The 26558-nt window shown below is 36.1% G+C and overlaps 2 protein-coding genes and 1 non-coding gene across 3 annotated transcripts; 2 read left to right on the top strand and 1 right to left on the bottom strand.

Annotated features, from left to right (window-relative positions):
• Positions 1–699: 699 nt before the first annotated feature.
• LOC126661797 (uncharacterized) lies at positions 700–1988 on the bottom strand. Its single transcript, XM_050355664.1, has 4 exons — positions 1799–1988; positions 1379–1707; positions 1006–1270; positions 700–974 (listed from the first exon to the last, which is right to left on the bottom strand). Exons 1-4 carry the CDS (start codon positions 1986–1988, stop codon positions 700–702), a joined length of 1059 nt encoding a protein of 352 aa, XP_050211621.1.
• Positions 1989–2679: 691 nt separating this feature from the next.
• LOC126662404 (small nucleolar RNA R71) lies at positions 2680–2786 on the top strand. Its single transcript, XR_007635780.1, has one exon. It is a non-coding gene; the product is annotated as a small nucleolar RNA R71 (small nucleolar RNA).
• An 11859-nt stretch (positions 2787–14645) lies between these two features.
• LOC126661328 (uncharacterized) lies at positions 14646–15746 on the top strand. The gene is made up of 3 exons (XM_050355151.2): positions 14646–14796; positions 14893–15000; positions 15256–15746. Exons 1-3 carry the CDS (start codon positions 14713–14715, stop codon positions 15694–15696), a joined length of 633 nt encoding a protein of 210 aa, XP_050211108.1. The 5' UTR covers positions 14646–14712; the 3' UTR covers positions 15697–15746.
• Positions 15747–26558: the final 10812 nt, after the last annotated feature.

Here is a 26558-nt window from a genome sequence, read left to right as displayed (position 1 = left end):
TCTCTTCGAATCTCTGCAGGACTCGGTCTAAATTTCGAAGACAACACTCGAAGGAGTCCCCGAAGACTGAAAAGTCATCCATGAACACTTCCATGATGTCTTCAATCATATCATTGAAGATCGAAGTCATGCACCTCTGAAACGTAGCAGGCGTATTGCAAAGACCGAACGGCATACGGTGATAGGCAATAGTGCCATATGGACAAGTAAAGGTGGTCTTCTCTTGGTCCTCTGGGAAGATAATGATCTGATTATACCCAGAGTAACCATCCAGAAAACAGTAAAAAGCATGTCCTGCCACCCGCTCTAGCATCTGATCTATAAAAGGAAGTGGGAAGTGATCCTTCCTAGTTTCGGCGTTCAACTTCCTGTAGTCAATGCACACTCGCCACCCAGTAACTGTGCGAGTAGAAATCTGCTCCCCCTTGTCGTTCTCTACGACTGTCATCCCGCCTTTCTTAGGAACACACTGAATTGGGCTCACCCATGAACTATCTGAAATGGGATAGATGATGCCCACATCAAGTAGCTTCACAATCTTCTTGTGAACCACTTCCTTCATATTTGGGTTCAGCCGTCTCTGTCTCTGTGCAAGTGCCTTAGACTCATCCTCTAAATGAATCTGATGCATCACTACTGAAGGGCTGATCCCTCTGATGTCTGAAATCTGCCACCCAATAGACAAGATACATCCCTTGACTACATCAATGACCCTCTGCTCTTGTTCTTGGTGAGCTTGTTGCTGATGATAATTGGTAAAGTGCTATCAGCTCCCAAGAAGGCATATCGCAAATGTGCAGGCAAGATCTTGAGTTCCACTTTTGGTGGCTTCTCTGAAGAGGAAGGAGTAATGTGCTTGCTTTTTAACAACGGTTCAAGGACTGGTTCCTCTATGTACTCCTCCTCTTCAACTTCTTCCTCTTTACTCGGCATAGAAGGCATGATGGCTTTGTTTTCTGCTAGTTTCTCTTCCACTAAACTCATCCACCATGTCTACCCGCATACATTCTCCTCCTGAATTGAGATGGCGTGTGATCTTTCTCATGTCAAACTCGACGCTTTCATCCCCAATCCTCAAAGTCAGCTTGCCATCGTGAACATCAATAAGTGCTCTCCCAGAGTACATGAATGGTCGCCCTAATATCATCGGGAACTCCTTGTCTGCAGCATTGTCAAGGACAACAAATTCCACGGGGAATATGAATTTGTTGACTTTAACTAAGACATCTTCCACAATCCCATGTGGCTTCTTCAGAGAGTGATCCGCTAGCTGCAGCATCATTGGTGTAGCCTATACCTGTTGATCACCAAACATACTACGAAAAAGGGATAAGGGCATCAAATTAATACTGGCACCTAAATCGCAAAGGCAATTAACAGATTGCATGTTACCGATAGTGCAAGGGATAGTGAAACTCCCTAGATCCTTAAGCTTGGTCGGTAGGTTACTCAATATGATTGAGCTGCACTTTTCTGTCATTGGTACTGGTCCCTCTGCATCCCAACTCCGCTTGTTGGTGATGATCTCCTTGAGAAACTTCGCATAGTGCGGCATCTCTCTCAATGCATATGCCAGACTGATGTTTATCTGCAGCTTCTTGAAAGTTTCAAGAAGTTTGTGAAACTTGCAAGTGTCTTGCGGCTTCTTCACTCTGTGTTGGAATGGCACCTTTGGCACAAAAGGAAGTGGTGGAGGTGGTTTATCAACTACCTTTTCAGGCTCGCCACCCTCACATTGTTACTTTTCCGCCTCAACTGTAGCACGTCCTGCATATGGATTATCCAGTGCTTTTCCCACTTCTCAACTCAATAGCCTTGAGGTGATCTCTGGGGTTTTCCTCAGTAGTGGATGGTAAACCCCCTTGATTTCTGCTCTCCAGTGCTTTAACCATTTGTTGATTCTGTACCTCAAGATTGTGGATGGTGGCAGCATGATTTTTAAATGTATGCTCCGTCTCAGCATCCTTCTTCATCATCATCTCCATCATCTTGTCAAACTTGCTATGGAGAGACTCGCCCTGCTCTCTCTGCTGAAAGCCAGGTGGATGCTGTGGCCTAACATTTTGATGTTGGAGATTCCCCTAGTTCTGGAAGTTCCCATGATTCTGGCAGTTGTCCTGATTCTGTTGTGGCCTCTGTCCTCCTTGAAAACTTGGACCTGCCTGATTGTTGGCATTACCCCCATTATCCTTCCATGAGAAATTCGGGTGATTCCTCCATCCTGGTTTGTAAGTAGCAGCGTATGGATCATTGCCCTGTCTCTGTCCTCCCACAAAATTGACCTGCTCATTGAAAGCATGTCCCGTCACATAGCAGTCACTTGACACATGGGTAGGATCTCCATATACTTCACAGCTACTTTGAATTGCAGCAACATTGCCCATATTCATCCCTACAGTTTGCCTCATATGAATATCAACCTGAGCTTGCAATGCAGCATTTTTTGCTTTCAGACTCTCCATAGCCGGATCAGCAGTGAATGCCATTATTCCTTTCTGCGCAGGTACTTTTGCCCTTTCATTTGTCCAAGTACACCCATTCATGGCCATCTCATCTAATAAAGCTAATGCTTCATCAGTTGTCTTCCTCATTAGCGACCCTCCTGCAGCTACATCTATTGCACTTCTGCCCAACTCAGTTGACCCATTGTAGAAGTTTTGGATCAGATTTTTCCTGGTGATGTGATGATGAGGAACTTTTCTCTTCATCTCCTTGTATCGCTCCCACGCTTCATGTATTGATTCCCCATCGTGTTGCTGATAAAGCATAATATCCCTTGTCAACTTCGCAGTCTTTGCCATGGAGAAATACTTGCTCATGAAAGCTTTTGCCAAGTCTGACCAAGTGTTCACGCTTGCTCTAGGTAGAGCATGGATCCATTGTTTCGCCTTATCCCTTAGAGAAAATTGGAACAGGCGCAACCATACCTCATCATCAGTCATGTTACTGATCTTGAATGTACTACACACCTCCAACAAGTTTGCAAGATGTGCATTCGGGTCATTAGTAGGCAGACTATAGAACTCACAACGAGCCTCTAAGAGCTGGATGAAACTCGTCTGTTTTCATAGTGAGGTGTTCACACAGGATGAGCAAAGTAGCCGTGAGTAGTGTTGCCCACATTTGGCTGAAAGAACTCCATCAAAGTTGGTGCTCTCTGCCCATCATTATTCTGCTGATTTGACCCTTAGGGATCACTCTGTTATCCACCACATTGTTGAGTCCTGGAGGAACTTTATCTTCGTTAGCCATATTGATATTCCTTTGAGTTGAGTGTGTTGATTTTCTGACACTGCGCTCAAAGGTAGTGAGATCTTGCTGAAAAGATTCTAGCGGTAGTCCTTTCCGTCGCGTATTATGCATACACTATGATAAGAATACCTGAAAAAACACAATCAACAAACCACACGCGTAAAACAAGAAAAAAAATAAAGACTATAACAAGCCAAGCAATCCTAACTTAGTTGTAAAAGAAATGCCTTCCCTGGCAACAGCGCCGAAAACTTGTTGGTAAAAATACGCAAGTGTACGTATGCCAACTTGTAATACAGACTGTGAAGTCCGGATATCGTACCCACAGAGAAAGCTTCTAAATACAACCAGTTAAAAGACTCGAGTTGGATAGCCAAAAAGAAAATTTGATTTATTGTGTAATATAAAAGACAGAATTTAATAATTGTTAGTTAAATAAACTAAAGCTGTAATTCAAATGATGTTTTAACAATAATGAGAAAAGAAGAGATTATTAATCTTTGTTATGCTAGTTACTTGATTCGGGTTATGGATTGTATTGTTCTGATGAGGTTCGAACTAATCTAAAGCACCTAAAATTCTCTCTCGAACAATTACAGGCAAAAGCATTAAACTAACTAATACTAGGTTAATTATTCAGTCTCGAACAATGATTAGCCTATGTATAAATCAATTAAATGATTGTTAAGCAAATATAAAGAACACGCACTCGTTAATTCAATCTCACACAATCAACTCTTGCGTTCTTAATTATATTGTTCTATTCCAATTTTACTCTCTCGAGCTAAAACTAAAACATATGGCATAGACTAAGTGATCAATTTAGGCTAAGTCTTAAGCACAATAATTAAAACCCATCAAGAATAAAAACTCATAAATCCAATTCAGTTAAAAAGTCATAATTTTGATTAATAATCCCAAATGAAGGGTTTAGCTAGACATAATAATGGAATAACTAAAAACAATAAGTAAAGAATTCATTCTGGAATGAATTAAAATACTGAATATGAAATTGATATCAATCGTAATTTATTCGAAGTAAACTAATAATGAATATGAAACTCCAGCGATGATAATGAAGAACGAAAACTAAAACTGTAATAATCTATTGTCTAATCTCAAAATATAAAGTCGCGAACCCTAATACAATGTTTTAGAATGGTATTTATACTAGTTCCCTTTGTAATCTTCGAGCTCTATGAAATTTCCAAAGTACCCGCGTCTTTACTTGTCAAATCAGGGGCCAAAACGTCTTTTCATTGGGCAGAATTCGAAGAAGGCACGTCGTGCAAGAGCTAGGGCACGCCGTGCCCTCCTACATCACAAACCCGCACGACGTGCACTGTCAAACCGCACGTTGTCCTGTTCCAATTTTTTTAAGGCACGTCGTAATCAACGACGTGCATCCTTCTTGCAAAAGTTCTGGAATCCTTCTCTGAAGTGCTCTCAACGTGCACTAAAGGTGCACGACGTGCACCACATGATTTATGCCAAAAATCTCTGATTCTTGCTCCAAACGCTTCCTGGCTCTCTCGTAAGTCAAAAATCGCTCCAATAAGCTCAAAAACCATCCATTTACATGTATGTACCTGAGATGTTTGGACATAACAATAAGAACCAAAACTAACATGATTTTGACGTTAAATATGCCATAAAAAGACCTGAAAGTACCTAGGAAATAGGAGTATTTCTACTCCTATCAGCAATTTAAGCCAAACGTTTACAAACGTTACGAAACAAAACCAAACGTTTCACCTTTTCAGCAATTTAAGCCAAACATTTACAAACATTACGAAACAAATCCAAACGTTTCATTTTTTTAGCAATTTAAGCAAAACGTTTACCAAGGTTATGAAACAAAACCATACGTTTCCCCATTTTAGCGATTTAAGCCAAACGTTTATAAACGTTACGAAACAAATCCAAACGTTTCACCATTTAAGCGATTTAGGTCAAACGTTTACAATGGTTATGAAACAAAACCAAACGTTTCCCGTTTTTAGCGATTTAAGCCAAACGTTTACAAACGTTACAAAACAAATCCAAACGTTTAACCTTTTTAACGATTTAAGCCAAACGGTACGAAACAAATCAAAATGTTTAACCTTTTTAGCGATTTGAGCCAAAGTTTTACAAACGTTACAAAACAAAACCAAACGTAGAAAATGTTACAAAACAAATCCAAATGTTTCACATATTTAGCGATTTAAGCCAAACGTTTACAAACGTTACGAAACAAAGCCAAACGTTTACAAATGTTACGAAACAATCCAAGCGTTTCACCTTTTTAGAAATTTAAACTAAACGTTTACAAACTTTACGAAACAAAGCCAAACGTTTCACCTTTTTAGCAATTTAAGCCAAGCGTTTACAAACGTTACGAAACAAATCCAAACGTTTCACATTTTAAGTAATTTAAGCCAAACGTTTACCATGGTTATGAAACAAAACCAAACGTTTCCCCATTTTAGCGATTTAAGCCAAAAGTCTACAAACGCTACGAAACCAATCCAAACGTTTCCCCATTTTAGCGATTTAAGCCAAACGTTTATAAACGTTACGAAACAAATCCAAACATTTCACCTTTTAAGCAAATGTTTACAAAGGTTATGAAACAAAACCAAATGTTTCACCTTTTTAGCAATTTAAGCAAAACGTTTACAAACGTTACGGAAAAAATCCAAACATTTAACCTCTTTAGCGATTTAAGTCAAACTATTACAAACGGTACGCAACAAATCCAAATGTTTCCCCATTTTAGGGATTTAAGCCAAACGTTTACAAATGTTACGAAACAAATCCAAACGTTTCCGGTTTTTAGCGATTTAAGCTAAACATTTACAAACATTACGAAACAAAACCAAACGTTTCACCTTTTTACCGATGTTAGCCAAATGTTTAGTAACGTTACGAAACAAATCCAAACGTTTCCCCTTTTAAGCGATTTAAGCCAAACGTTTACAAACGTAACGAAACAAATCCAAACGTTTCATCTTTTTAGCAATTAAGGAAAACGTTTACAAACGTTACGAAACAAATCCAAGAGTTTCAGCTTTTTAGTGATTCAAGCCAAATGTTTACAAACGTTACGAAACAAATCCAAACGTTTTCCCTTTTTAGCAATTTATGCCGAACGTTTACAAATGTTACGAAACAAATCCAAACGTTTCACCTTTTTATGCGATTTAAGCCAAACGTTTACAAAGGTTATGAAACAAAACCAAACGTTTCACCTTTTTAGCGATTTAAGACAAACGTTTACAAACGTTGCCGAACAAATTCAAACGTATAACCTTTTTAGTGATTTAAGCCAAACGTTTACAAACGGTACAAAACAAATTCAAACGTTTCACATTTTTAGCAATTTAAGCCAAACGTTTAAAATATTACAAAACAAATCCAAACATTTCACATTTTTAGCGATTTAAGCCAAATGTTTACAAACGTTACGAAACAAAACCAAACGTTCCACCTTTTTAGCGATTTAAGACAATGTTTTTCAAACGTTAGAAAACAAAACTTAAACGTTTAAAACGTTACAAATCCAAACGTTTCATATATTTAGCAATTTAAGCCAAACGTTTACAAACGTTACGAAACAAAGCAAAACATTTACAAACGTTACGAAAAAATCCACGAATTTCACCCTTTTAGCAATTTAAGCCAAATGTTTGCAAACGTTACGAAACAAAACCAACTGTTTCACCTTTTTAACAATTAAAGCCAAACATTTGCAAACGTTACGAAACAAATCCAAACGTTTCACTTTTTTACCAATTTAAGCCAAATGTTTACCAAGGTTATGAAACAAAACCAAACGTTTCCCCATTTTAGCGATTTAAGCCAAACTTTTAAAATTGTTACGAAACAAAACCAAATGTTTCGCCTTTTTAGCAATTTAAACCAAACTTTTACAAATGTTACGAAACAAATCCATGCGTTTCACCTTTTTAGCGATTTAAGCCAAATGTTTACAAACGGTACGAAAAAATCCAAACGTTTAACCGTTTTAGCATTTTAGCCAAAAGTTTACACACATTACGAAACAAATCCAAAGTTTTCACCTTTTAGCAATTACCAAACGTTACGAAACAAATCCAAACGTTTCACCTTTTTAGTGATTTAAGCAAAACGTTACAAAACGAATTCAAACGTTTCCCCATTTTAACATTACGAAACAAATCCAAACGTTTAAAACGTTACGAAACCCTTTTTGACAATTTAGGCCAAATGTTTACAAATGTTACGAAACATATCCATACGTTTCCCCTTTTTAACGATTTAAGCCAAACGTTTACAAACGTTACGGAACAAATCCAAACGTTTCACCTTTTTGGCGATTAAAGCCAAACGTTTAAAAACTTTATGAAACAAAACCAAACGTTTGCTCTTTTTACCGATTTAAGCCAAACGTTTACAAACGTTACGAAACAAATCGAAATGTTTCACCTTTTGAGTGATATAAGCCAAACGTTTACAACATTTACGAAACAAATCCAAACGTTGCACCTATTTAGTGATTTAATTCATATGTTTACAAAAGTTACGAAACAAATCCAAGAGTTCCACCTTTTTAGGAATTTAAGCCAAATGTATACAAACATTACGAAACAAATCCAAACGTTCACCTTTTACGCGAATTAAGCCAAACGTTTACAAACATTTCGAAACAAATCCAAACGTTTCACCTTTTTAGCGATTTAAGCCAAACGTTTACAAACGTTACGAAACAAATCCAAACGTTTCACCTTTTTAGGGATTTTAGAAAAAAGTTTACAAACCTTACTGTCACGGTCCAATTTCATGAATCGTGACTGACGCTAGGGTATGGGTATGGTCGTACCAAAACCCGTAGCAAGCCTCGCGGAAATCAATCAAACACATTAACCTGCAGAAACACTGCTCGGGAGCAACCAAGACTCCAACCTAAGTCTAGCAATTTATATTACGGTTCTAATATAAATAACTTAAATTTTTGAAACATTAAACATCATGCTTTATTATAATAATAAAATAATCTAGAGTAAAACATGCCAATAATAATCAATCGGGCAAACCGACAATCCCAATGCGCAATAACCAAAGTGATATATAAACTAGTTCTACTGCGGTCTAAGAGTTCGAATACAGTAACTAGTTTAAATAACATAAAATCTCCGAGGAATCAAAAGAATCGGAGTGGACCAGCTTTCAGATCATAAACCTGGAAAATTTGGGAAAAAAACAGGTCAGATATACTGAGATGAGTTCGGAAAAATATTTATATTTATTAAGTTTAAAATCCTTAAATCAAAACATTTTATACCAACATAGTATTATTATGGAAAATAATATTGAAATGATCCAGTGTAAGTATGACATAACATACTGATAAATCCAGAGTGGAAAGGAACATATCCTCATCATATACCAGCGTAAGCAAGACATTAGTCTGCCGATCCCAGAGTACTTACCGGTGCACACAGCCTCGATACAAGCCTATCGAGTACCACGTTTCAATCCAGATCCATAATCGCTTAAAACAATTCAAAAGAATTTATGATATTAAAATAAATTGCGGTACTTACTAAAGCGATAAATATCACTACAAACTCATTGCTTGCTTATCCACGTGAGACTTCAGCAAACAGCTAACCCTGGTTCGACTCCGGAGCGCGAGTAGTCGAAGAGTCTAAAAATAAATCATAAGTTAAAATAACTCCAACCCCTAAGTCTAAGAATACTAGACACCACGTAGGATTAGCACAATTAATAAGCCAGATAAAATCACACAGAGAAACACAATTCCCAATAAATTATAATGCCGAAAATAAATCAAGTCTATTGAGTTTATATTAAAATCCAATCTGAAAATATTAATTAAATAATATTTAATTAATAAATAAAATCCATTTCTCAAATAATGGGTTAGCCGATTTTCTTAAAACTACCAAGCTAAATCCACATGTCGGCGACTCAAGTCTAACCCGACCCAACTAAAATCTAGAATTATAAACCACAGTTTATAATTAATATTTAATAAAAATATTAATTAAATATCCAAATAAACTCAATAGCTTGAAATTCAAGTAAATAAGATTATCGGCAAACACCTCAATTAATTTAATAAACAATTTAAAACTAAAATATGAATTTAATCACATTGGCATACTAAGCCAAAAATAAAGTGTCACTCAATAATTCATAAATTTATTAATTTATAAATTGATAATAAATATCAAATCCTATTTAAAATAATAATGATATTAATAAATTAAATTTTAAATTGATTCAAATATTATTTTAGATTTAAAAATTATATTGTCGAGAAAATTTCTAAATTAAAATTAAAATCCCTAAGTTAAAGCAACACTTACATAGGTTAACATTTAACTTTAAGGACTAAATAGTTTATAAAACAATAAAGATCTAATTATGCCAAACACACAATTTACATAACCTATTGGCAATTATACCATCTTCTCCAATTTAAACTCCAAACCCTCCATACACCATTTCTCACACACAGAAGCTTCAATTTCAACCTAGTAACTATTAAAACACCATGAACAATACTTACAGTAACCACAATCCCAAATTCAACATGAACAACTAGATCATAACTAATTGGTAGCATCTAATCACAAACAAACCGCAACAACTCCAGTACAACCAAAGAACGAAAGAGATCCGACGTACCGTTTGAGAGAAACAAGCTCGGCGATACCAGAGATGAATCGGCTTGGTTCAGACGTGATATTTGGACCTAATTATAACAACAATTCATGCCAAGAAGGATTATAAGATTCGCCAGAAACACATGTGAACATTCACAGTTTATATCAAAACAAAACGGTGAAACGGCGCGGATTGAAACGGAATAATCTACGTACTGTTTGGCAAATTTTTAAAAGCAAAGTTGTAGAGGGGTGAGTCTACTTCCACGGGAACAAAGTAGATTTGAATTCGATCTTCAAACGGCTGCGAACGGATTGAAAAAGCAAACTGTCGATTTTAATATCAAAATAGAATTTTACACCAAACTATGAGACAGCGACAGCTAATACGGAGAGGATAACGTACCAAATCCGAATCTGAAACTTTGGAATTGTTGAGGATCGAGTCTACTACGAGCGAGACAAAACGAAACTTGAAATAACGCTATAACGAGAGAGAACGAATCAATTTACGGAAACGCCGTTTTCATCTAAAGAGAATAGTTGAGGATAGAAACTTACCCGATGAACACAAATCTTTTATTGATGAATAACATATGAAATTCAAAGCAAATTGGAGGAGAAAGATGGCTGGAGTTTGAAGAATATGTGGAGAAGAGTTTTAGGGTTTAGAAGACGGTATATATGTATAAGAATTAGGGTAGAATTTGGTTAGAGCGGGAGGGAGGATTCGTGCCTATGCACGTAAAGGCTGGTCTCGTTCGAGACCAGCAAAATTGCACTCGTCTCGAACGAGACCACCACAAAATGCTCAGGTCTCTAAGGAGACCTGAATCCAAACACAGGTCTCGTTCGAGACCTGTGATGAAACACTTCGGTTGGGCCAATCAAAGGCCCAACAGAAAGAAAAAGGCCTTAGGTCAAACCAAACCCAAACAATAACCCTAACCCTAATCAAAGATAACTCAAACCTTTAAACGACTTGAAAAATTACCGGGACTCAAACGATAAAATAATTTAAATTTTAATAGGTTATTACATTCACCATAACTAATAAAAAAATTCGTCCTTGAATTTAACACGATAAACACATAGTACAAAAATAACACCAAACACAAGTAAAACTCATAGAATCACATAACAATCAATTTTCATAGCTCAAGGCAAAAGAAAAGGATAGGGACTCCGCATATCCGACTCGGTCTCCCAAGTTCACTCCTCAACAGAATGGTTCCGCCAAAGAACCTATACCATCAAAATCTCCTTGATCCGTAACTTACGAACCTGCGTATCAACAATCTCAACAGGCTGCTCCTCGTAAGATAACTCAGGATCAATCTCAACACTCTACGGTACTATCACGTGAGAAGGATCAGAAATACACTTCCGCAATATGGAAATGTGAAACACTGGGTGAACCAACGACTTATCTGGTGGCAACGCTAACTTGTACGCCACTGCTCCAATACGCTCAATGATCTCATATGGACCAACATATCTCCGTGCTAACTTCCCCTTAACACCAAAACACACAACGCTCTTCATAGGCGAAACCCGAAGAAACACGAAATCTCAAACCCGAAACTCAATGTCTTTTCTCTTCGGATCAACATAGCTCTTACGCCGAGTAAAAGTTGTCGCTAACCTCCGTTTTATCAACGGTACATTCTCTGAGGTGATCTGAATAATCTCTGCTCCCGAGAGCTTACGCTCCCCAACCTCCTCCCAACAAATAGGAGATCGATACTTGCGCCCGTAAAAAGCCTCATAAGGTAACATCTCGATACTAGCATGGTAACTATTGTCGTAAGAAAACTCAATCAGAGGCAAATAAGTATCCTAGCTACCTTGAAAATCCAGAACACACATCCTGAGCATGTCCTCCAAAGTCTGAATAGTCCTCTCAGACTGATCGTCAGTCTGACGATGAAAAGCTGTACTGAAATCCAACCTCGAACCCAAAGATTCCTGCAACGCCTTCCAAAACCGAGCGGTGAAAACTGAACCTCTGTCTGAAAATATCGACACTGGTAAACCATGGAGATTAACAATCCGATCGATGTACAACTGTGCCACTTCTCATTCCATGCATTTTTATAGAATTTGTATCGACACATCTGGACAAGTTGGATGCATATCCGTGTGGAAACTGTATTGTTTTTATCCACTCAACTAATACCTTTTTTGCGTCCCTGTCCAAAGCATACATCGCCTTTGGAAATTATCCAGTGGCTGGATCTTTTTCTATCTCAGGCCGATCACATATGTCATTTAACTCTTCTCGAGATTTTGCATGATCTTTTGTTTTCCTGGGAACATTAAGCACGGTATTAAAAACGTTGTCGAACACGTTTTTTTCAATGTGCATGACATCTACATTGTGACGAATCAAATTCGTTCGCCAATAAGGCAACTCCCAGAAGATACTTTTTTTATTCCAACCATTGCCTTTTGATTTCAGAGCATTATTTTCCATAGCCCCCATTTCATAAGCCCTCATAAACCCTAAACCGTCAACTTGCGCCTACAATCGATCTCCATTTTTCACCCCATTGTCCTCTCGTTTCCCTTTTCGAAAATCAGTAACATTTCGACGATACTGGTGTCCACCCGGCAAGAACTTTCTGTGGCAATCAAACCACTGCCGCCTTGCGCTGCCGCCTGCCATTTCCTCCGGCCACCAACGCCGCCGGTCAGTTTGCCATTTCAGTTAACGTTTTTATTTATTATTTTGTTTTTATTGTATTTATATGTAATTAATTTTTAATTTTTTTGAAAATAGTTGCTGCCGCCCGCTGCCGCCTGCCGCCCGCTGCCGCCTGCCGCCCGCTGCCGCCTGCCGCCCGCTGCCGCCTGCCGCCCGCTGCTGCCTCCGCCGCTTTCCGCTGCCCGCAGTTTTGCCGACGTCCATCTAGGTTAGTTTTTATAAAATTTGATTTTAATTAAATTAAGTTATTATAAGTGTAGTAGATTAAATTAAATAGTTAGTATAATTAGATTAGGTTAGATTAAATTAGGTGTTTATTTAGATTAGGTTAGATTAAATTAAATATTTAGATTAAATTAAATATTTAGATTAAATTAAACTTATTTAGATTAGGTTAAATTAAATAGTTAGTTTATTTAGATTAGGTTAGATTAAATTAAATTAGGTGTTTTGTAAAATTAAATTAGGTTTGATAATGGACTAATTAGATTTATTTAATTAGTTTATTTAAAATAGATTATATATTAGCCTAATTAGGTTTATTTGATAAATAATCGTTTCATTTTTAATTAATTAGTAATTAACCGGTTAATTAAGCCTAATTGATAAACATATTTAATTTAGGTCAAATGTGTTAAGTAAGGTTAATTTAATACGTAATTATTAGTGAGTTGTAGGTCAAATGTGTTTACTTACTTAATTAATTTTTAATTGTAGGTTAAATTTATAATATTTGGTAATTTTATAATTAAATAGTAATTATTAGACGTTTGGTTAATTAGATTTCATTTGTGTTATTTTTGCGTTAGTAATTAAAAATAATTGTGATTAATTGAGAAGTATCTTAAATTAAAAACATTAACTTGAATTGGTATGTTGGATATTTTCGTATATGTTTTATTTGCTTGCAGGCTTTCCCTGAAAAATGGGCGATGCTCATTTTTAGGGGAAATGCTGTCCGATTTTTGTTAGAAAATAATAACAATTAGATTAGAAAATAATAACAATTAGATTAGTAAACAATAACAATTAGATTACAATTTTAATGTAGACGTCGTAGAACATGCTCTTAATGTGGAAACAACTGATAATCCGACTAATTTGGTTGACCCGGACGAGGAAGCAGATGAGGAGGCGTTGGAAACGGCGCCAACAGCAGAGACAGCCGATGATTTTCTACCATCCTCATCAGACGAAGCGGAGGACTACGAAGAGTTGTAGTGTAGGCTAATTCATGTAATAGAATCTGTATGACTAGTATTGTTACATGCATTAATGACTGATATTTATGTTTTTATATGTATGTTTATCGACGAATTGATTAATTATTTATTAATATTTGTTATTTATGTATGAAATTGTATGTGCATATCTACTTCTTTGTAGATATGAGGGGTCAGGGTAGCCGCAGACGTGTTGAGGACCGTCATCAGAGAGATCCGAGAGACACTGCCCCCACAGACGCTCCACCTGGCGGGGACGATGCGCAGCTTCAGGCGGCGCCTGGGCCGCAGAGGGAGGCCCAGCAGCAGGTCGAGTACGAGATTGATGCCTCGGGGAGGTTAAAGGTCGCACCTGACGCTCTAAGGTATTATCACTGTTATCCATTTTTTAAAGTTTAGTTATAAAACACTATTTAACTAATTTTATGTTTTGAAATGATAGGGAGCGGCTACATGACAGCGGGAAGGTCTCCAGAGGCTTGCTGGACATCTTTCGTTCCTGCTGGTTCATAGAAGGTTCTTCCTGGAAGGGATTGAAGGCGGAGCAGAAGACGTTCTACTGGGAGGAGTTCAAGGTAATATTTACATTAACATTTTATTCAATTTTAAGTTTCATATTATTTAAATTTACTAATTAATTATCTATTCATTTGTTAAATACGTGCAGAAGAAGTTTTGGTAGGACTCCATCTACCCCGAGCAGGCGATTAGAGATGTCTTTATGAGACATGCTGCTAATCGTTACAAGGACACAATTCACGCGATGAAGAGTGTTAGGGATAACAGTGTCAGAGATGATATTTGGGCGGCATGGAATGCGATTTGGGATACGGCTGCGGCGAAGAGGAAGTCCGCCATCGCTCGGGCTAACAGGATGAGTGAGCCGTCAGGGCCCGGGACTGGACCGGTGCGCCACACGGCAGGATCGCGCTCAGCTGTGAAGCATATGACCGTTTTGGTAATTTTTCTAAATTTGTATTCTTCAGACTTAAATGATTATAGTGTTTAAATGTTCATTATTTATATCGAATTAAATTTATGATTTTTGTCTCAGAGTCAGGAGCTCGGTCGTCCTGCGACATATGCTGAGTTGCATGTTCGTATGCACTCGACAAAGGACGATCGGAACAAGTTTGTCGACAAGAGGTCGCAGGATAAGCATGTAAGTCTGATGTAACTTGAAATTGAATCGTTATTACTTGATTGTAGTTAATTAAAACATGTGAAAAATAAATTGTGAACTGTGAACTGTGAATTGTATGTAGTCCATGTTTGTTTGCAGGAAGTCCCTGAAAATGGGTGATGCTCGTATTATAGAGGAGATGTTGCCGAATTTTAGTTAGGAATTTAAAGTTTAACTATTTCTGTTTTCGATTATCGAAATCGTACTAACTTGACTACTTGTTTATTTTTTCAGGAGCGTTTCCTTGCAGAGCGTGCAGCTGCGACCCAGTCCTCCCCGGCTGAGGGCAATTCGTCGACCCCGCAGTCCATCGACGAGAACGAACTGTTCTTGTCTCTCGAGGCGGTGAAGAAGCAGCGGGTTTACGGAGTTGGTTCAGCTGCAGCTTTGTACATCGCGTCATTCAAGGGCACCGGTGTACGCCGCGGCTCATGCTCGTCGTCCCAGCAGACTCACTCGACCGAGGATATCGAGGAGCGGATCCAGAGAGAGGTATCCGCTCGGGTGCAAGGGATGCGGGAAGAGATTCAGAGGGATGTGGAGTCTTCCGTCGACGAGCGGATTGCTGAGAGGGTCCGCTCGGAGCTGGCAAAGATGATGAGCACTCTACCAGAAGCCATGCGCCCCCCGCAGCCCCCCTCAGGTCCAGATGACGAGGATATTACTAGACTTTAGTTTTTTGTATTCCTATACAGTATTATGCTTATAAACATCGACAAATTTGTTAACGCTTGTTCCGTATTTATATATATAGATACTTTTGATTCTTATTTAGTCTGTTTGTATGTGTATCTTATTTTTGTAATTCTGCACAGGTATAATAGACAAAAAACAACCCATAATGGGCAGGAAAACGACAATTTTTTTGTCGGAAATGAACCGTATTACCGACGGATTTCTTCCTTTACCGACGGATTATTCCGTCGGTAATTTAATACCATTTTCCGACAACACCCTACCGACGGATTATTCGTCGGTAAAGAAAATAAAGGGCGACGGAATTTACCGACGGATTGTCCGTCGGTATATATTCCCGACGGAATATCCGTCGGTATATCGTCGGATCAACGTCGGCAACGGCCCTCTTTCACCGACGGTTTTACCGACGATTATCCGTCGGGAATATTTGCTGACGGAAATATCGGTCGGTAAAACGTCGGATCTTCGTCGGTGTGTTAGTCACAACCCACCGACGGATTTATATATTTACCGACCACTATGTTTCCGTCGGTGACATTTCCCGACGGATAGTTTTTGTCGCCAATGAATGCCGACGAAAAGCGTGCCGACGGATGGTATCCGTCGGCAGTCCGTCGGTAACTAAGTTTACCGACGGATTTTCATGTGTTAGTGACGGAAATTTCCGTCGCTAACACCGGACATTCTTGTAGTGTGAATTTGTTTCATAACGTTTCAAACGTTTGGATTGGTTTTGTAACGTTTTAAACTTTTGGCTTAAATCGCCAAAAAGGTGAACGTTTGTAAACATTTGGTTTTAATCGTTAAAAATGTGAAACATTTGGATTTGTTTCATAACATTTGAAACGTTTGGATTCGTTTTGTAACGTTTTAAACTTTTGGCTTGAATCGCCAAACAGGTGAACGTTTGCAAAAGTTTGGTTTAAATCGTTAAAAATGTGAAACGTTTGGATTTGTTTCGTAACGTTTTAAACGTTTGGATTGGTTTTGTAACTTTTGTAAATGTTTGGATTGGTTTTGTAACATTTTAAATGTTTTGGCTTAATTCGCTAAAAAGGTGAAACGTTTGGATTTGTTTTGTAACGATTGTAAACGTTTGGATTTGTTTAGTAACATTTTAAACATTTGTCTTAAATCGCTAAAAAAGGTCAAATGTTTGGATTTGTTTCTTTATGTTTGTAAACGTTTGGCCTAAATCGCTTCAAAGGAGAAACGTTTGGATTTCTTTCGTAATATTTTTTGTATCGTAACGTTTGTAAACGTTTGACTTATATCACCAAAAATGTGAAACGTTTGGATTTGTTTTGTAACGTTTGTAAACATTTGACTTAAATCGCTAGAAAGGTGAAACGCTTGAATTTGTTTCGTAACGTTTGTAAACATTTGAGTTAAATCGCTAAAAATGTGAAACGTTTGGATTTGTTTCGTAACGTTTGTAAACGTTTGGCTTAAATCGCTAACAAGGGGAAACGTTTAGATTTGAATCATAAAGTTTACGTTTTAAATGTTTCGCTTAAATCGCTAAAAAGGTGAAACATTTGGATTTGTTTCGTAAAGTTTTAAAAGTCTGGATTGGTTTCGTAACGTTTTAAACGTTTGGCTAAAATCATTAAAAAGGTGAAACATTTGGGTTTGTTTTGTCATGTTCGTAAACGTTTGGATTGGTTTTAAACCGTTTTAAACTTTTGGCTTAAATTGCTAAAAAGGTGAAATGTTTGGATTTGTTTCGTAACGTTTGTAAGCATTTGGCTAATATCGCTAGAAAGGGGAAACATTTGGATTTGTTTCGTAACGTTTGTAAACATTTGGCTATAATCGCTAGAAATGGGAAACGTTTGGATTTGTTTCGCAACGTGTGTAAACGTTTGGCTTAAATCGCTAAAAATGTGAAACGTTTTGATTTGTTTCGTAATGTTTGTAAACATTTGTCTTAAATCTCAAAAAAGGTAAAACATTTGTATTTGTTTCGTAACGTTTGTAAATATTTGGCTTAAATCGCTAAAAAGGTGAAACGTTTGAATTTGTTTCATAACGTTTCAAACGTTTGGATAGGTTTTGTAATGATTAAACTTTTGGCTTAAATCGCCAAAAAGGTGAACATTTGTGAACGTTTGATTTTAATCGTTAAAAATGTGTAACATTTGGATTTGTTTCGTAACGTCTTAAATGTTTAGATTGGTTCTGTAACGTTTTGATTTGCTTAGTAAGGTTTGCAATCGTTTGGCTTAAGTCGCCAAAAAGGTGAACGTTTGTAAATGTTTGGTTTAAATCGCTAAAAATGTGTAACATTTGGATTCGTTTCGTAACGTTTGAAAACGTTTGGCTGAAATCGCTAAAAATGTGAAACGTTTGGATTTGTTTCGTAACGCTTGTAACCATTTGTCTTAAATCGCTTAAAAGGTATAACATTTGGATTTGTTTCGTAACGTTTGTAAATATTTGGCTTAAATCGCTAAAAAGGTGAAACGTTTTAATTTATTTCATAACGTTTCAAACGTTTGGATTGGTTTTGTAACGTTTTAAACTTTTGGCTTAAATCGCCAAAAAGGTGAACGTTTGTAAACGTTTGGTTTTAATCGTTAAAAATGTGAAACATTTGGATTTGTTTCGTAACGTCTTAAATGTTTAGATTGGTTTTGTAACGTTTGGATTTGTTTCGTAAGGTTTGTAATCGTTTGGCTTAAATCGCCAAAAAGGTGAACGTTTGTAAACGTTTGGTTTAAATCGCTAAAAATGTGTAACATTTGGATTCGTTTCGTAATGTTTGTAAACATTTGGCTGAAATCACTAAAAATGTGAAACGTTTGGATTTGTTTCGTAACGTTTGTAAACATTTGGCTTAAATCGCTAAAAAGGGATAACATTTGGATTTGTTTCGTAATGTTTGTAGACGTTTGGCTTAAATCGCTAAAAAGGTCAAACATTTGGATTTGTTTCATAATGTTTGAAACGTTTGGATTCGTTTTGTAACGTTTTAAACGTTTGGCTTAAATCGCCAAAAAGGTGAACGTTTGTAAAAGTTTGGTTTAAATCGTTAAAAATGTGAAACGTTTGGATTTGTTTCATAACGTTTTAAACGTTGGGATTGGTTTTGTAACTTTTGTAAATGTTTGGATTGGTTATGTAGCATTTTAAATGTTTTGGCTTAAATCGCTAAAAAGGTGAAACATTTGGATTAGTTCTGTAACGATTGTAAACGTTTGGATTTGTTTAGTAACATTTTAAACATTTGGCTTAAATCGCTAAAAAGGTCAAATGTTACGATTTGTTTCTTTATGTTTGTAAACGTTTGGCCTAAATCGCTAAAAAGGAGAAACGTTTGGATTTCTTTCGTAATGTTTTTTGTATCGTAACGTTTGTAAACGTTTGACTTATATCACAAAAAAGGTGAAACGTTTGGATTTGTTTTGTAGCGTTTGTAAACATTTGACTTAAATCGCTAGAAAGACGAAACATTTGGATTTGTTTCGTAACGTTTGTAAACATTTGACTTAAATCGCTAAAAATGAGAAACGTTTGGATTTGTTTCGTAACGTTTGTAAACGTTTGGCTTAAATCGCTAACAAGGGGAAACGTTTGGATTTGAATCATAACGTTTACGTTTTAAATGTTTGGCTTAAATCGCTAAAAAGGGGAAACGTTTGGATTTGTTTCGTAACGTTTTAAAAGTCTGGATTGTTTTCGTAACGTTTTAAACGTTTGGCTAAAATCATTAAAAAGGTGAAACATTTGGATTTGTTTCGTCATGTTTGTAAACGTTTGGATTGGTTTTGTACCGTTTTAAACTTTTTGCTTAAATCGCTAAAAGGTGAAATGTTTGGATTTGTTTCATAACGTTTTTAAACATTTGGCTAATATCGCTAGAAAGGGGAAACGTTTGGATTTGTTTCGTAAGGTTTGTAAACATTTGGCTATAATCGCTAGAAAGGGGAAACGTTTGGATTTGTTTCGTAACGTTTTTAAACATTTGGCTTAAATCGCTAAAAAAGTGAAACGTTTGGATTTGTTTCGTAACGTTTTTAACGTTTGAATTGGTTTTGTGACGTTTTGAATGTTCGGCTTAAATCGCTAAAAAGGTGAAATGTTTTGATTAGTTTCGTAACGTTTTTGGTTTTGTAGCGTTTGTAAACGTTTGGCTTAAATCGCTAAAAAGGTGAAACATTTGGATTTGTTCCGTAACGGTTTAAACGTTTGGATTGGTTTCGTAACGTTTTAAATGTTTAGCTTCAATCACTAAAAAGGTGAAACGTTTGGATTTGTTTCGTAGCGCTTTAAACGTTCGGATTGGTTTCATAACGTATCAAATGTCTGCCTTAAATTGAAAAAAGGAGAAACGATAGGTTTTGTTTCATAACATTTGTAAATGTTTGGCTTAAATCACTAAAAAGGGGAAACGTTTGGATTTGTTTCGTAACGTTTGTAAACGTTTGGATTGGTTTCGTAACGTCGTTTGACTTAAATCGCTAAAAAGGGGAAACATTTGAATTTTTTTCGTAACGTTTGTATACGTTTCAATTAAATCGCCAATAAGGTGAAACGTTTGGATTTGTTTCATATCGTTTTAAATGTTTTGCTTACATCGCCAAAAAGGTGAAACGTTTGGATTGGTTTTGAACATTTTTAAACGTTGGGCTTAAATTGCTAAAAAAGTGAAACGTTTGGATTTGTTTCGTAACATTTGTAATTGTTTGGCTTAAATTGCTAAAAAGGTGAAACGTTTCGATTTGTTTCGTAATTTGTTTTCGTAGCGTTTTTAAACTTTTGACTTAAATCGCTAAAAAGGTGAAATGTTTGGATTTTCTTCGTAACATTTGTAAACGATTGGTTTATATCGCTAAAAAGGTGAAACATTTGGATGTGTTTTGTAACGTTTGTAAACGTTTGGCTTAAATTGGTAAAAAGGTGAAACGTTTGGTTTTGTTTCATACCGTTTATAAACGTTTGGCTTAAATCGCTGAAAAGGTGAAACATTTTGATTTGTTTCGTAACGTTTTAAATATTTTAATTGGTTTCGTAACATTTTAAACGTTTGACTTAAATCGCTAATAAGGTGAAACGTTTGGATTGGTTTCGTAACGTTTTAAATGTTTAGCTTCAATCGCTAAAAAGGTGAAACATTTTGGATTTGTTTTGTAATTTTTGTAAATATTTGGCTTAAATCGATAAAAAGGTGAAACATTTGGATTTGTTTCGTAATGTTTTAAATGTTTGGCTTACATCGCTAAAGAGGGGAAACGTTTGGATTGGTTTTGAAACATTTGTAAACGTTTGGCTTAAATGGCTAAAAAGGTGAAGCATTTAGATTTGTTTCGTAACGTTTGTAAACGTTCGGCTTAAATTGTTAAAAAGGTGAAACGTTTGGATTTGTTTCGTAATGTTTTTGGTATTGTAACATTTGTAAATGTTTGACTTAAATCGCAAAAAAGGTGAAACGTTTGGATTTTCTTCGTAACATTTTAAACGTTTCAATTGGTTTGTTAACGTTTTAAACTTTTGGCTTAAATCGCTAAAAGTGTGAAACGGTTGGATTTGTTTAGTAACATTTGTAAATGTTTTTGTTAAATCGTTAAAAATGTAAAACGTTTGGATTTATTATATAACGTTTGTAAACATTTGGCTTAAATCTCTAAAAATGTAAACCATTTGGATTTGTTCGTAACGTTTGTTAACGTTTGGTTTAAATCGCGAAAAAGGTAAAACGTTTGGATTTGTTTCGTAATGTTTGAAACTTTTGGATTGGTTTTGTAACGTTTTAAACTTTTAGCTTAAATCGCCAAAAAGGTAAACGTTTGTAAACGTTTGGTTTAAATCGTTAAAAATGTGAAACATTTGGATTTGTTTCGTAATGTTTTAAACGTTTGGATTGGTTTTATAACTTTTGTAAACGTTTGGATTGGCTTTGTAAAGTTTTAAATGTTTTGGCATCGCTAAAAAGGTGAAATGTTTGGATTAGTTTCGTAGCGATTGTAAACGTTTGGATTTGTTTAGTAACGTTTTAAACGGTCGGCTTAAATCGCTAAATAGGTAAAATGTTTGGATTTATTTCATAACATTTATAGACGTTTGGCCTAAATCGCTAAAAAGGAGAAACTTTTGGATTTCTTTCGTAATGTTTTTGGTATCATAACGTTTGTAAACGTTCGACTTAAATCATAAAAAAGGTGAAACGTTTGGATTTGTTTCGTAACGTGTTAAACGTTTTGATTGGTTTTGCAACGTTTTAAACTTTTGGTTTAAATCGCTAAAAAGGGCAAACGTTTGGATTTGTTTCATAATGTTTGTAAACGTTTGGCTTAAATCCCTAAAAATGTGAAATATTTGGATTTGTTTTGTAACGTTTGTAAACATTTGACATAAATCACTAAAAAGGTCAAACGTTTGGATTTGTTTCGTAACGTTTGTAAACTTTTGGCTTAAATCGCCAACAAGGTGAAACGTTTGGATTTGTTTCATAATGTTAACGTTTTAAATGTTTGGCTTAAATCGCAAAAAAGGTTAAACGTTTGGATTTGTTTCGTAAGGTTTTGAACGTTTGGATTGGTTTCGTAACGTTTTAAACGTTTGGCTTAAATCTTTAATAAGGCGTAACGTTTGTAAACATTTGGCTAAAATCGCTAGAAAGGGGAAGCATTTGGATTTGTTTCATAACGTTTTTAAACGTTTGGCTTAAATCGCCTAAAAAGGTAAAACGTTTGGATTTGTTTCGTAACGTTTTTAAACATTTGAATTGGTTTTGTAACGTATTAAATGTTTGGCCTAAATCGCTAAAAAGGGGAAACGTTTTGATTAGTTTTGTAACGTTTTTGGTTTCGTAACGTTTGTAAACTTTGGCTTAAATCGCTAAAAAGGTGAAACGTTTGGATTTGTTTCGTAACGGTTTAAACGTTTGGATTGGTTTTGAAACGTTTTAAATGTTTAGATTAAATCGCTAAAAAGGTGAAAAGTTTGGATTTGTTTCGTAACGCTTTAAACGTTTGGATTGGTTTGGTAACGTTTTAAATGTCTGGCTAAAATTGCTAAAAAGGTCAAACGATTGGTTTTGTTTCATAACATTTGTAAATGTTTGGCTTGAAATTGCTAAAAGGGGGAAACGTTTGGATTTGTTTCGAAATGTTTGTAAACGTTTGGATTGGTTTTGTAGCGTCGTTTAGCTCAAATCGCTAAAATGGCAAAACGTATCGATTCTTTTGGTAACGTTTGTAAACGTTTGGCTTAAATCGCTAAAAAAGTGAAACGTTCGGATTTGTTTCGTAACAGTCTAATGTTTGGCTTACATAACTAAAAAGGTGAAACGTTTGGATTGGTTTTGAAACGTTTTAAACGTTTGGCTTAAATCGCTAAAAAGGTGAAATGTTTGGATTTGCTTCGTAATGTTTGTAAACGTTTGACTTAAATCCCCAAAAAGGTGAAACGTTTGGATTTGTTTCGTAACATTTTAAACGTTTGGATTGGTTTCGTAACGTTTTAAACGTTTGGCTTAAATCGCTTAAATAGGTGAAACGTTTGGATTGGTTTCGTAACGTTTTTAATGTTTGGCTTCAATCGCTAAAAAGGTGAAACGTTTTGGATTTGTTTGGTAACGTTTGTAAACGTTTTTCTTAAATCGCTAAAAAGATGAAACATTTGGATTTGTTTCGCAACGTTTGTAAACGTTAGGCTTAAATCGCTAAAAAGGTGAAACATTTGGATTTGTTTTGTAACGTTTTAAACGTTTGGATTGGTTTTCAAACGTCTGTAAACGTTTACCTTAAACCGCTAAAAAGGGAAACCTTAGGCTTTGTGTCGTAACATTTTAAACATTTGGATTGTTTTCGTAACGTATTAAATGTTTGGCTTAAATCGCTAAAAAGGTGAAACGTTTGGATTTGTTTCGTCTCTTTTGTAAACGGTTGGCCTAAATCGCTAAAAAGGTGAAACGTTTGGATTTGTTTCGTAATGTTTGTAAACGTTTGAAATTGTTTAGTAACATTTTATACGTTTGAAATTGTTTAGTAATGTTTTAAATGTTTGAAATTGTTTTGTAACGTTTGGATTTGTTTAGTAACGTTTTAAACGTTTGAAATTGTTTTGTAACATTTTAAATGTTTGGCTTTTAAATCTCTAAAAACGTGAAACGTTTGGATTTATTTCGTAATGTTTTTAACGTTTGTAAACGTTTGGATTTATTTTGTAACGTTTTTAACGTTTCGTAACGTTTGTAAACGTTTGGCTTAAATCACTATAAAGGTGAAACGTTTGGATTTGTTTCGTAATGTTTTAAATGTATAGCTTAAATCGCGAAAAAGGTGAAACGTTTGGATTTGTTTCGTAACGTTTTAAACGTTTGGATTGGTTTCGTAACGTTTTAAATGTCTGGCTAAAATCGCTAAAAAGGTGAAACGTTTGGATTTTTTTCGTAACGTTTGTAAATGTTTGTCTTAAATCGCTAAAAAGGTTAAACGTATGGATTTGTTTTGTAACGTTTTAAATGTTTGGCTTGCATCGCTAAAAAGGGGAAACGTTTGGATTGGTTTTGAAGCGTTTGTAAACGTTTTGCTTAAATCGCTAAAATGGTGAAATGTTTAGATTTGTTTCGTAACATTTGTAAACATTTGGCTTAAGTCGCTAAAAGGTTGAAACGTTTGGATATCTTTCGTAATGTTTTTTGTATCATAACGTTTGTTAACGTTTGACTTAAATTGCTAAAAAGGTGAAACGTTTGGATTTGTTCGTAACGTTTTAAACGTTTCGATTGGTTTTGTAACGTTTTAAAGTTTTGGTTTAAATCGCTAAAAAGGTGAAATGTTTGGATTTACTTCGTAACGTTTGTAAACGTTTGGCTTAAATCGCTCAAAATATGACAAGTTTGGATTTTTTCGTAACATTTGTAAACAATTGGCTTAAATCGCTAAAAAGGTGAAACGTTTGGATTTGTTTCGTAACGTTTATAAACGTTTGGCTTAAATTGCTAAAAAGGTTAAACGTTTGGGTTTGTTTCGTAATGTTTTCAACGTTTGGATTGATTTCGTAACGGTTTAAACGTTTAGCTTCAATCGCTAAAAAGGTGAAACGTTTTGATTTGTTTCGTAATGTTTTGAACGTTTGGATTGGTTTCGTAACGTTTAAAATGTCTGGCTTAAATCGGTAAAAAGGTGAAACGTTTGGTTTTGTTTTGTATCATTTGTAGATGTTTGGCTTATATCACTAAAAAGCTGAAACGTTTGGCACTACAAGAAATCAGGCTTTTAGCGACGGATTATTCCGTCGCTAAACACCTATATTCCGTCGCAAAATGGAGTTAGCGACGGAATAGAGACGGACGCAGTCCGTCTCTAATTGTTTAGTCGCAACACAAGATAGCGACAAAAAACAAGTTGGTCGCTGAATTTGCGACAGAATAATCTGTCGCAAATACATTCCATTTTGTCGCTAATAAGTCATAAAGGGAGACGGCTAAGAAGACGTATTAGCGACAGAACTCTATGTTTGGCGACGGAGTTGTCCGTCGCCAAACTGCACAGTTAGAGACGGCAGATTTCCGTCGCTTACGTTGTTGTTTGGTGACAGACATTTCCGTCGCCAAACGTTACTAATTTGACAAAAAATTGTCTTTTGGCGACGGAATATCTGTTGCAAAACATACAAATTCTGTCGCCAAAATATCAGTTTTTGTCAAATATTTTGCATTTTTCGGTTGTTTTCTCCGTATTTTCTGTCGATTTAAACCTGATGAATCCAGTATTTGTAAATCATATAACAAAATAATTTAGAGGAAATGAAACCCGAAATATATATATAAAAAACAATATCAACGTTTACATAAAAACTCAATATATAAAGTTGTAAAAAAACATAAACTGTTCGGAAATAAAACATAACACACTATAAACCCGTAACGTCATCATCGTCAGGCGGAAGTAGGGGGGCTGTGGCCGATATTCAGGAGGAAGGTTCGGCATCATCCTCGCAAGCTCTGCACGGACAATCGTAGCCGTCCCCTCATCGGTGCTGGCATGCTGCTGACGCTCCAACGCAGCCATCCGCTCCTTAAACTGACACTCCATTGTGGCCATCCGCTCTGCAACACGACGCTCCACCTCCTCCTCTAGATACTGTGACTGCGAGGAGCTTTCGCCCGTCCTTCTATGTGTGGTCGTATACTTACTACTTGCTGAACCCAGCCCGTATACGCGACTCTTCTTGTTCACAGCCTCTATATCCAAGAAGATCTGGGTCTCGTCAACTGGACTCGAGGAGCTACCCTCTCCAGGCGTCTGAGACGCAGTAGCAAGCCTCTGAGCGATCGCATCCTACAAAAAATTAATAGAACATATCAGTTAATGTTATCACTACTAAAAATGCATAATATACTAAATATAATCCTAATTTTCAATGAAAATTCGGCAGCACTTCCTTTGTAATATGAGAATCGCCCATTTTTCAGGTAAGCAAGTATAATTACAATACAGAAACAAACCAACAAGCATTTTCAACACAACTAATATAACATTTAATTGTTAAATTCAAACAAACTATAATCTAACCTAATTAACACTAAACAAACTAACTCAATTTAAATAATTATAAGCTTAATAACTTACAGTCATGTCCTGAGCCCGCTTATCAACCGGCTTTTTGTCAGCCTTTGTGGAGTAAAGGCGAGTGTACAACTCTGTTGCTGTCGGCTTGCGGTCGAGCTCCTTAGCCTACAAGGAACAGAAGACAATCTTATTAGTATGACAATAAAAAACTTAATTTATGTATTTTAATTACATAATTAAGAAACAAATCATTACATCCATATGCTTGACTGCGGAACGGGATCCCCCCGTATGGCGTACTACGCCAGTCCCCACGCC

Source organism: Mercurialis annua, linkage group LG8 (assembly GCF_937616625.2).
Source record: "Mercurialis annua linkage group LG8, ddMerAnnu1.2, whole genome shotgun sequence".
NCBI classification, from domain to species: Eukaryota; Viridiplantae; Streptophyta; class Magnoliopsida; order Malpighiales; family Euphorbiaceae; genus Mercurialis; species Mercurialis annua.
Note: the sequence above shows the minus strand (reverse complement) of the source record. Positions and strands in the feature narration are given on the sequence as shown.

Coding starts and splice junctions, on each gene's coding strand:
- LOC126661328 (XM_050355151.2), top strand. CDS start 14,713: ATGAGTGAGCCGTCAGGGCCCGGGACTGGACCGGTGCGCCACACGGCA. Junction 14,797..14,892: donor TGAAGCATATGACCGTTTTG/GTAATTTTTCTA, acceptor TTTTTGTCTCAG/AGTCAGGAGCTCGGTCGTCC. Junction 15,001..15,255: donor AGAGGTCGCAGGATAAGCAT/GTAAGTCTGATG, acceptor TTATTTTTTCAG/GAGCGTTTCCTTGCAGAGCG.
- LOC126661797 (XM_050355664.1), bottom strand. CDS start 1,988: ATGATGGAGATGATGATGAAGAAGGATGCTGAGACGGAGCATACATTT. Junction 1,271..1,378: donor CTATCGGTAACATGCAATCT/GTTAATTGCCTT, acceptor ATGATGCTGCAG/CTAGCGGATCACTCTCTGAA. Junction 975..1,005: donor TCTCAATTCAGGAGGAGAAT/GTATGCGGGTAG, acceptor GGATGAGTTTAG/TGGAAGAGAAACTAGCAGAA.